This window comes from Argentina silus (genome assembly GCF_951799395.1).
Source record: "Argentina silus genome assembly, chromosome: 18".
In the NCBI taxonomy this organism is placed as follows: domain Eukaryota; kingdom Metazoa; phylum Chordata; class Actinopteri; order Argentiniformes; family Argentinidae; genus Argentina; species Argentina silus.
Genome location: NC_139672.1, coordinates 12,065,652 through 12,077,485, shown reverse-complemented (window position 1 = coordinate 12,077,485; position 11,834 = coordinate 12,065,652). Strand labels below are relative to the sequence as shown.

General features: G+C 40.0%; 1 protein-coding gene across 1 annotated transcript; it reads left to right on the top strand.

Moving 5' to 3' along the window:
- Positions 1-8,329: 8,329 nt before the first annotated feature.
- snai2 (snail family zinc finger 2) lies at positions 8,330-10,966 on the top strand. The gene is made up of 3 exons (XM_083690564.1): positions 8,330-8,540; positions 8,845-9,366; positions 10,006-10,966. The coding sequence occupies exons 1-3, from the start codon at positions 8,462-8,464 to the stop codon at positions 10,185-10,187; spliced, it is 783 nt and encodes a 260-aa protein (XP_083546690.1). The 5' UTR covers positions 8,330-8,461; the 3' UTR covers positions 10,188-10,966.
- Positions 10,967-11,834: the final 868 nt, after the last annotated feature.

Here is an 11,834-nt window from a genome sequence, read left to right as displayed (position 1 = left end):
GGATCTCAGATTCAATAAGGCCTAATTAGTGTACTATTTTCAAATGCTACTTCTGCTTTGGGTGTGAAAGTATAGTATGTTCTGCCAAGCCAGCAACAGTTTTGTCTTACATTGTGCAGACACCCTGCCAAACACACACTCCCTGCCCTAACCTACCTAGAATATAGCTTTACTCCTTCCGTCATGCTTTGTTGCGAGTAGAAAGGAGGTGAATGAGGCTTTCATTACTTCTCTGTTAGCACCTGAGCCTCAGCGTCGTGCCCCATGTTGTTTTCTATGCCAGAGTCATTCAGTGTGCATGAGAGCAGAGGTAAATTAGTGACAGACACATTTATGGACCCGGTTTCTGACCTTTCTGATTGTGATGAATGGGAGTTGGCATCGCAGGGCCCAAAACTATCAGGTGGATGCCAACTTAAATCCTGCAGGATCATTTCACAAACTGGTCCCCAATATATGACTGAATATCAAGGAATTGTCCTCTGAACATCATCAGGAGAAGCTCTGTATCGCGGCGGTACACAGTACTGTAGTTAAATTGGTGTAAACGATTGTTCAGAGGTCAACTGTTACCCTCCAGTGGGTTTATTTCCCCCCCCCAGTGGGTCCCTAAATTGAAATGAAATAATCGTGTTCCATTAACAACATATGATAGCACTGATGTAGGTCCATAGGCAAAGGGCTTGAGCAAGTGAAGCAAATAATCTTACACGGTCATCTCAATTAACATCGATGAAAGAACGCCCGGTTATTCAGGCTCGTTATGATGGGTCGTTCATTCTTTCAACTCATATTTTGCAGAAGAAAATAAAATGAAGTACAACATAAAAGTTCAAGTACTGCCATGTTAAGCGATGTGACAAGGCCTAAATGAGGAGGCTCCGGGGCCTGGATATGATAGTGGAGGCTTCTGGAGGCAGAAGGACGGGCTCATTCCATTCCATGCATTACAATGAGCTCGTCCTCCATTTTCGACCTCCACCAGCCTCCCCTGTAACAGTGCCATGCTGTGAGAGGAATACACAGACATGAAAGATACACACATACCCCTTGTGTATTGCGAGTAAGAATTGGCTTGATAGAAACAGCTTTGCATCGTCAGAGAACATTGCCTATTAATTTTGGTAATATACGATTGCATTGGGCGGAAAAAACGGAAATCATCAAAAGAATTGAAGTGCTAAGGGACATGATTATTCCTAAAAGTAATTTGTTTGAAAAGTGATGCATTTGTAGACCGGTGTATTTCTGTCTGAAGGATATGAAGTACATTACAGAAATTATTGTCTCTTCAGGCTACATCTTAACGGTCCCTCCTAAAGACCTCTTCACCCCCACTACCCCCCTGTACAAGTTTTTCTCCTGTTTTTCTCCTCTTCTTCCAGCATTGTGACTGCCAATAGCCCCTGGTCTGAGCATTGATTACTTTATCTTATGATGACTGATGGATAGATGATTCACTTACTTAAACAAATGTGTTTGTTGTAAGTCGCTTTGGATAAAGGCGTTTGCTAAATGCCATAAATGTAAATGTAAGTGTCTTGTAATAGCAAAATACAAGAGATCAAAGGAAAAGTAACTAATTCCTCAATTTTATTTGAGTAAAATCTGACAGGGTCTCACATTAAGTGCATTTATATCTCCCAGAGGAATTGTGTAAATGCAATTCTGTGGAGTTGTTCCCAGATATGAATGATATGCTCTTATACATCCTGCAATTTCAAAATAGGAAAACATACAGTATTTCACAATTGCAGTAATATCAGTTAGCAGAAAATGCCTGCAGCTTCTGTATGGCATTTACCGGGCTCTTAGGATAAAACAGACATGTCTCTGTCGGAGAAAAGACAGCTAAATAAGAGATAAATAACAAAGCCATAACTACAGTGTTGTCTGTAATGAGATCATAACAAAACAGAAATTAGATAATGCTTGACTCAAAATGCAGTACATTTAAGCTAATGTACTTAAGTGTATGTGCACTTAACAACCCATTACAATGACAAAGACACAATTAAGACGACCAGTCTAACATGAGCTCAAACTGATTTTCATCTTTGGAACATTTGAAACACAAATGCAGTCAAGAGACAGCATACCACTACAGTATATTAACCACTCGCAGTGGCAAAGCAATACCATACCAACAGTGTTGAGGAAAAAGCAGAAGGCAGCTAGCTAGCTGTCAAGGTACCAGTGCTTAACGGATTGGATAAGCAGGCTATCCACATTAATCAGACATGACCTAAAATTGTCCAGTGTGGGCTACTTAGTGGCTGTAAAACATCGGGGGGGATACGCGGCAGCAACCAGACAGAAATCCAGTGAAGGAGGTAAAGTAGCCAATCTTTAAGTCAATGCCTCGTTTTGTTGCTACCATGTGTAACTCACAGGCCAAGCAATTTGAAAATGAGTTTGAGAACCGTAAATTTGATCAACAATAATGCATTGTTTTAATTGTGAAAGGTGTCTGAGTGCAACTGAGTCAGTTAAGCTCGGGCATTTGATGAGGGACATATGAATTAATATGATGTCTTCTCCGCCATGAGAGTTGTTGACTGACTGTTCGCTTGATTAGTCATCACGCTGCAGTAGGCCAGCGGACTTTCTGCACCACATGACACTGTGGCATTATAAAAGATAACCCTAACCTGCTTTGACTGAGGCATCTACAATCTCTTTCATTTCCTATTGTTTATTCATAAGATGAAACAAAACAAAACATCTCCTCAGTAAATTCCAGTCAGCATGTGGGACAATTCATACAGATGACAGACACAGATGGCTATACAGATCAAATTGCCCATCTCCAGGGTGTACATAATACGAGATGTGATAAAGTCTTCCTCCCATTATTCAGCTCCTGCTTATAGGGTGAAGATGTCATGGCCACGGGCACCTCACCAAGAACCCATCCTCTCTCTCGCCTTACGGGAACTCGGGAGCAATGGTAGCCTACTTGAGGGTTACATACAACACCATTACTTCAGTGAGTTTTTTTCCACAGAATTGCATTGATTTGAGCTGTGGCAGACATGAAAAACAGTAGTGCAACCAAGGTGAATACATATTTGACAATATATCAACCATGATGCACACATCCATACAAGTAATCCTCCCATTTTAACATCATTTATTCGCTTTTCTACATATGTCCTTTGCCAAAGGTAACATCGATGCACAAGAAGGCATATTGCACATCTAAGACAAGCATGCTTTCTGAACGTTGAGAAGGAAAAGCAGTAGCTCAAAATCTTTCTGTATCTTTTGGAGAGCAATGTTAATTGAGCAGAGAATTGATCTGTACAGAGAGAGATTAACTCATGAATGCGGTAAAAAGCTGACATACATAATTGATTGTCAATGTGTACATTCACTGTTACAAAGTATACCTCTGAGGGAAATATTTCCCCAACGGGCAATATTTAGCATGAATGGCCCACTCATATTTTTTTACTGCCAATTGTTTGAAGTAATGATTTGTAATGTCAGTAGTAATAGCAATAATAACTGTAGTGGTAACAGTATTAGTGGCAATAGGCTATTTTTGATTTGCACATACAGTACCTATAGATCAGATCAGACAGAAACCATAATAACACTTTATATGGATAGTCCACAGCTCTACAAACTGATAGTCTGTTGATAGGTTGTAGAGCATGCATTTTAGTCAAGGAATAGGCTTCATCTGTATTATGGAAACTAGCCCTATAGGTAGGAAAGACAAAGTTACGTCTGATCTGCTTACTGGTTGACAACTGGTCACTAGACCTGACCTTATTGGCAAATCTCTCTCGAGCCTGCTTTTCTGGTCAAAAGCAATTGTCACCTGGCCAACAGATCATTGATTTATGACCTATGGTGTATGGGCTCAGATGGGGTGTGTGCTCAGAACATACAATTGTTAAAGACGTGTCAACATGTTTTTTTATTCCCTAGGAACTGAGACCACCACTACATCCACTAGATTGCTGCCTTTGGCCACTGACCTGCATCATATTCCTTTGATATGAATTTGCAGCCACCACAGTGCATGACAATGTTCAATGATAAACACATGCTGTTGTGCATAAGTAATGGAAATGATGATGATGATGATGATGATGATGATGATGATGATGATGATGATGATAAAACCATGATACGGACCTAACAGGTGTAGACGTTATACCAATACACCAATATATGTTTAATCTAAGGTATTAACTTTCAACCCAAAGTGATAAGCAACACTTTATACACTCAAAACCGATCCCTCAAGACAAGTTGTGGAGTCTGCTTGCACCCTTCTGCAAGCTGCTAAGTGTACAGTGTTTTATCCATTCTAGAATTTCCTTAGGGCATTCAGGCAAATCTCTGAGAACATTATGTGTGTGAGAACACATGTGTAAAACCAAGTGGGCTACTGAAATAATGTTAAACTGCCATGGCTGGTCATGTATGCCTGGTTTGTGACTGCGTTTATTACGAGTTTAGCTTCAGAAAACCAATAATCGGTTCCCATGTACATTTGAAATATGACTATCAATGGTTTGACTAAATGTGGCGGCAGAATTACCTCTGGGTCTAAAATAGTCTATTTATAATAGACACACAACGTCGATTAGAGGATGTGTAGACTCTGTACTTCAACCTTGCTTTACATCATTGTGAATGAAAAGAGGTCTGACACGGCACAAGCTAAGGGAACTGCGGGTGCCTATTCGGACACAGAGGCAATATATGGGCTGCTGCAACCTCAATTCATTGCATATTCACACACTGAAACGGCCTCATAACGACTATTCTAAATGAACTGTTCAAAATCATGCAACACACACAAATCGTAAGACCCCACAATGGTGATAGATTGTTTCTTATTAGATATTTGATTTTTAGTTGCTGAATGTTACGAATGAATAGGTTCCAACGCAAATGGCGTATAAATAAAAGTGAACGTTTTTAGAGGTAATGATTTATTATATAGTGTATTCATATCTACAATTAAAACCATCACCTACATGCAAATTGCATTGTACAATACTATGGAAAAATGAGAGACGGACTAGGAATGCCTATAAATAGCTTACCTGATTTTCTAGTAACAGGTGGTGATGTGATATTGGATCCCTTCGGCCCCGTACATCAATCCTTCCAGATATTTGTTTATTTATTCAGTGTAGGCAACGGATTCTAAAAAATCTCTGCGAAATCATAACGTATCCTTGTGGCACCATCGCCCACACGGTATCCACGCACTGAAGCATTGTGTAAAGACCGTCAAACATCCCGCACTTACATGAAAAACATGCTTTTCCCACATTTCTCAACCGGCAACGACATTGGAGATCCTTTCCATCGACATCTCTTGCAAGCAACGCATGGAATACAGTTTCAGTTCCCCTTACCGTGCGCTGTGGTGCCAAAATGACTGGCTGAAAATCACATGCGATTTGTTTCAACTCGCGTCAATCGACTCAGTTATTCATTTCCTCGCGGACCACTCACGTTTTTCTCGATCATTAAATATTCCATGAATTACTTTTACAGTTGAATAATGACATCTACTATGCACACAAGATAAGTCCAAGCTAAACTACACTGATCACCCGCGCAAGGAGCGCTTTTAAATGCAATTATCGGTGAGCACTGCGGTATGATTTCCTTACGGAATGGGACCTAGAGCGCAGGCTGCAGTGAAGGCAAATGACCGCAAAAGCAGATTCATATGAGCCGGTTACATTTTTTTCTTCCAGAAACTGTGATTTTTTAAGGTAGTCCCTTATGTAACATATTACATTGGTTGACATGCTTAGAGCAAATCTATTCCTGATCTCTGTGGCATCAAGGGTAATGCCTGGTATAGTTGCATAGTCTCCTCTCAGTGCTATTCGTGTATCCTAATCATGACTCAGTTTGTTCACTACACATCAGAGGAAACTCACTTGCAGATGCTCAGTCCATGTAACAGACAGCTGTGTTTCGTGCGTTGAGATCTCGTCACCCTTGGGCCCTTGTCTCCGTGAGCAGCTGCGCAGGTTTGCAGTTGCAGGTGCGTTTAATTTTGTCGTTCTATTTATTCTGCACAACATACGTTTAACACACATTAGGTTTTATCACATGAGGTAAGTTGACCACAGAGGATAATGAGTTCATGAAGCACTCGTAGGCCTACATGTACAGTACACGTTGTGTTGGTGCAAAAGAGGTGTTCTTAGGCTAAACTGACAGAATGTTTAGGGGAAGTTTGAGTTTGAGTTTTATTGCAAATCAGTTGCAAACTGACTGTATTTGCATAGTAGGTGTCAGGCAGATAACCTCTTAACAGTTAATTATCAGTTTTAGAATAATTTGATAGCTTGGGAACTAAAAACGTGTCAGGTCCCAGGCAATGTTACTCAACATATGAGAGTAGTAGCATACTGAAGGCCTCAGTTACATATCACCCTCCTCCTCCGACCTCCTCCTCTCTATAGCAACGCTGTGGACATCAACTGTGTGGTCTGGGTCACGGCACCAATGTGACCCAACTGGGTATTGAACCATCAGCCCACTGAGCTGAAGCCTATATATTTCATTACTAATTCACCAAACCACCTCCGTTACGCTGCAATCCCACAGGGAGATGCTGTATTTGATCCCCTTTTCACAGTTGAGTTATTGTCCTTTCAGGTTACCTCTAAAATGATTGTTTTTGATATTTATAGAGATTAATCAAATTATCCACTGGCTCGCCTGAACCTGACAGATTAGATTTAAAGGGACATTACACTCAAAAATAAACATTTGTCAAATGCTTTCAGACCTCAAATTTAGTGCAGGCTTTTAAAGGGACATATTCACTAAAAAATCCAAATTTGTGATATGCTTCCAGGCCTCCGAATCTACGTAACCAGTGGCATGGGACTTGGACTTATATTGAGATTAGACTACATTTGAGGTCTGAAAGCATCTAAAAAAATGCTTCGTTTTAAGTGTATACAGTATGTCCCTTTTGCAGGGCAGTGCACCCCAACTCTTTTAGCATTAAATCTCCCTCCCTTGTGAGTAACACCTGTATTTGGTTATCCATATTGATGTTATGCTGTAGTTACAGGGAGTTGCAGTATTTACTTACAGTATGTTTTCTCCATTAATGCATTTATGGTATACGCGGTTTGGTGAGAACAGAAGAACAAAATCTTTGGAGAATATTAGCCGATACACATGGTTATACAAGGTCACCAAACAGACTGTCACCTCATGTATTGTTGTGCTCACTATGGGTCAGGACAGCAATATGTGCTGGAATATTAGGTCTATGTGACAACGCTGTTATGCACAGATAACTAATTATGCACAGATAACCCCCCTAGCCTTCATAATATTTATAATTTAGCAAGGAACAAAGGGAAGCTACTTGTCATCTGCAATTATGCTTTGAAAGATAAGATAACCGATGCACAATTAACTTGAAGTTTGCACTTTAATAAGACTGAACCAGCCAATCAAGGTATTAATATGCACAATTCATCCTGCCTTTGTATTCCTCTGTTTCATTGTTTTGGTCACATACATCTTTGCCAGTCTTGAGTTAACTGAACACAAGGGGGCGTAGAGTGATAAGTTTCTCTCTCTTCAGCAGACTTCAGAGGTAAATGTGATTATGCTGTGGAGTCTGACCTTGAGAGCCAACTGTAGTTAGATTTACATTTTAAGGAAGAATACCTTATTGGATTATTGGCAAGGAAATGTATGATTTCCTGCCTACACTTACGTCAGGGGAAACCTTGTCCCAGCATAGACAAACCAATAGAATGATAATGTGGACAGTTAAATACAGTTGAGCATTGCGCTGCCATTGCATTGGAAATATAAAGGTGAAACAAACAGACCATCAAACATTTGTGTATCATTGTGTTGCATAAAACCGAGCATTTGGGAGACTTTTTATATAGTTTCTCTTTTTTTTTTTAAAAACAGTTTCATTTCCCATGTCAAATTAATTATACAAGCACAGGCTATCCATGTTCTGTCTCCTAAACTATGCCACACAACGCTCATTAGCAACAACCTGCACATTCCGATGATTGCACTGGTATGTATCCCTAGATTAGAGCAGTCTTTCGCTACAAGCCCAAACACCACCAGCAGTCCTCAAGCCCCTCCAGGAGTTCTCCAAAAACACCTGTTTAGCTCCAGACGGTGGTCCTAACTCCGCCCATGTAGTGGCTTACGCGTGAAATGCGCATTTTAATTGGGTTGAAGACCCCCGATATGTAAATGATTCAGAATGACTCCTCCCATGCACCTGATAGGGAGTATTTACTGCTCTTTACTGCTGACTGCCGTACTGTTACAACAGTGCAGCACTGCACGATGACACTTCACTGGACTATGCAATAAGGATTTCCGTCTTCACCGTGATTTTGTCGCGCCCTGAGGGGACCGTTATATTTACCAAAAAGTTTTTCCAAAGTTTCAGTCCCATCTATTTTCCAAGATGCCACGCTCGTTTCTCGTGAAGAAACATATTAACTCGGCAAAGAAGCCAAATTATAGCGAGCTGGAAAGCCCCACAGGTAAAGCATTTCAGCTCTCAAAGTTCATTTGAAACTTCTAAAAAGTGCGTTACATTTCATGTGCATGCTGTTACAAGTTAACAAATGAACTGCGGTCTTGGCTTTTCATATCCATAGTGTTTCATTGTATTCTTATCATTCAAAGTTGCTTCTTTGTAACTTATTTTCCAATCTGTGTTCTTCACTGAGGGGGTTTAAGTCACATCTTGTTGAATGGCAAATTATAGATGGAAAATAGGCTCACTGCTCTTTCTTTAAGTTACTTTCATTCAATAATCTAATGTTGCTCTATTTCTATTTTCAGTATTTATTTCTCCATACCTCTACAAGGGCCTTCCCTTGCCTGTCATCCCTCAAACGGAGATCCTGAGCTCGGTGGCATACAACCCTATAACAGTATGGACAACGAGCAACTTGCCGCTCTCTCCGCTTCCAAGTGACCTTTCTCCCATCTCTGGATACCCCTCATCGCTCTCCGACTCTTCGTCCAAAGACCACAGTGGCTCTGAGAGCCCCAGAAGCGACGAAGATGAGCGGATGCTTACCAAGCTCACAGACCCTCATGGAGTTGAGGCAGAAAAGTTTCAATGTAGTTTGTGCAACAAGTCCTATTCCACTTACTCTGGACTGTTGAAACACAAGCAACTGCACTGCGACGCCCAAACGAGGAAATCGTTCAGTTGTAAATACTGCGAAAAGGAGTACGTTAGTCTTGGAGCCCTTAAAATGCACATCAGAACTCATACTTTGCCTTGTGTCTGTAAAATATGCGGCAAAGCTTTCTCCAGACCGTGGTTGCTTCAAGGACACATCAGAACGCACACCGGTAAGTGAGTCCAAAGAGTCCAAAGTTCTTTAGTGGAACCACTGAATGTTTATCAGCATGGTTGTTAAAAAACATGTTGCTATTCAGGCATAGTGGGCTCTTGTATCCAAAATGAAAGCATAAAGCAGTGTTTTGGGATGTATTAATAATGATAATAGGATTTAATGATGTGTTATACAGTATGTATCACATGCATATTGCAAAGTGAATTACATTTCTGCATTGTGAGCCTCTAAAAATGATATATTAAGCAGTAACTCATGCTAAAAGAGTGGTTCTCCCCCCACCTTACATGCCTTGTAACATGCATTTGTATTTTTACCATGGGGCTGATAGATTTCATGTCCTAATACATATGTAGGCCTGCAGTTCTTTTGAACAGATTCAGAGTTTTTGCAATATCTTATGCATAGAGTCAGGGAATTAGACAATACATGTGAGTTACATGAGTCCTTTCCCAAGTGCCATACCATCTGCTGAATTTGTAGTAAGTAGGCCTACATTGCTTTGCCACTTTAGTGGATAGTTGTGTTACTTTCTAGGCTTTTGGAGTGTCTTGTTTGTGGACATTGACAGCTCTTGCAGTATCTGTTTATGAATATTTATTGACACATTTATTTTCATTTCTCTTTCCCCCAGGCGAGAAGCCCTTCTCCTGCCCCCATTGCAATAGGGCTTTTGCGGACAGGTCCAACCTTAGGGCTCACCTACAAACCCACTCGGATGTGAAAAAATACCAATGCAAGAACTGTTCCAAAACCTTCTCCAGAATGTCTCTTCTGCACAAGCATGAGGAATCTGGTTGTTGTGTAGCACATTGAGCTGGGATACAGTACCACCAGAAACCTCTGTTACTTTCCAGTCCTCAATAACTACCACGGGATAACATTGAGGCTTTGTTCCAACTATGCAGACTGACGGTCCAGTTAATTTCAGTGTAAAACCTTCTCTCTTTTTTTGCAAAAACGCAACTATGTCATGTGCTTTTCATTTCAAGCAGTATTTTCGCCATTGCAATCAGTGTTGAACTTTGTTTGTCTTACCATATACTGTACCTACTTGTCTTTACTGAATGTGCTTTTGGGATGTTGAGAGTTGTGTAATGTGCCTTCTCAAATATTTATGATTTGTGTTCTTACCAAACTCTCTCTCAGAGGATGTGTGTGTTTTCAATGCGGTCGGAATCATAATTCTTTAAAGAGAAAAATAAACCACACCATTTTTCCACATTGTGTATGGTAACAAATGATAGTCACAACAGTGCAAAGCCAAAGGAATATTTGAAGCCATCGCTACTTAGGGAACAAGTGCAAAGGCCTATTTTTTTAGGGTGAAAGTATTAGAACTTTTGCACAATCATGACACAGTAACTGTTTGCCAGCACTCAAAATAGCAATACTTTATCAATGCCTCACTTTGACTTGGCATTTATGTATTTTTTTAAACAACTGTTTGCATTTATATTTTTATATATTTGAATGTAAGTGTGACTGAGACGATTGTATTTTTGACAGTGTGAATTGTGATACTGAATGAATGAATGGTTTTAATATTTCTGAGATACTTTTAAAAAATAAAGATTCATGAAATGTTTGTAGAATCTTTGAGATTTGTGTGCTTTGGCTGAAGTGAATAGTTATTGAAGTTGATTGTTAGCTATCAGGAATGCTTCATGGGCCACTACAACATTCTGGCTGGGCATTTAAAAACAACAAACTTATTTTTTATATGAATTTATGAGATCAGCAATTCTGAAATAGAGTTACTTATATCTAGGCCTATGTATCATGGTGGTAAAGCAAAACAATTACGCCCACTCCTGTCCTGTTCATTACATTTCACCTACCCTTCATCAGTGTAGACGTTTCATTATAAAAATGGAAGATTGTACATCTGTATTTTTTTCACCAAATTTCCATCCATATTTTGATAATGTACTATTTTGGTGAAAAAGCAGTGATGTTGTGGTGTAATATCCCCCATATTGTCTTCTGTTTCAAAACCACACTTGCACAGATATTTGAATTGTATCATATTACAGGTTTTATTCAGTCACTTCCTCTTAAATCACTTGCATGATGTGTAAATAGGCTAGCATGACCATAAGAAGAATCACTTTTACATTAAAGTAGGTAAACTTCATTGATAGAGTAACATTCAAACAACTTTGACTACTTCAGTTAAACACACAACCCAGCAAAAGTCTGAACCAGCCAGAGTGGTTTCATTCCATGAAGGTGTAGAGAGTGAGAGAGAGAGAGAGAGAGAGAGAGAGAGAGAGAGAGAGAGAGAGAGAGAGAGTGAAAGATGACTCAACCCAGACTCAAGGCTCAACCTGTTTTCTGTGAACCTGTCCAGACATCAAACAAACTTGAAATGTAACACATGCTGGCTATATTGATCTGCACTGACTTGTTATATTCTTTGAGGAGCCATGGTCCTTTATTTGCCAGAGCAAGTGCTACTTT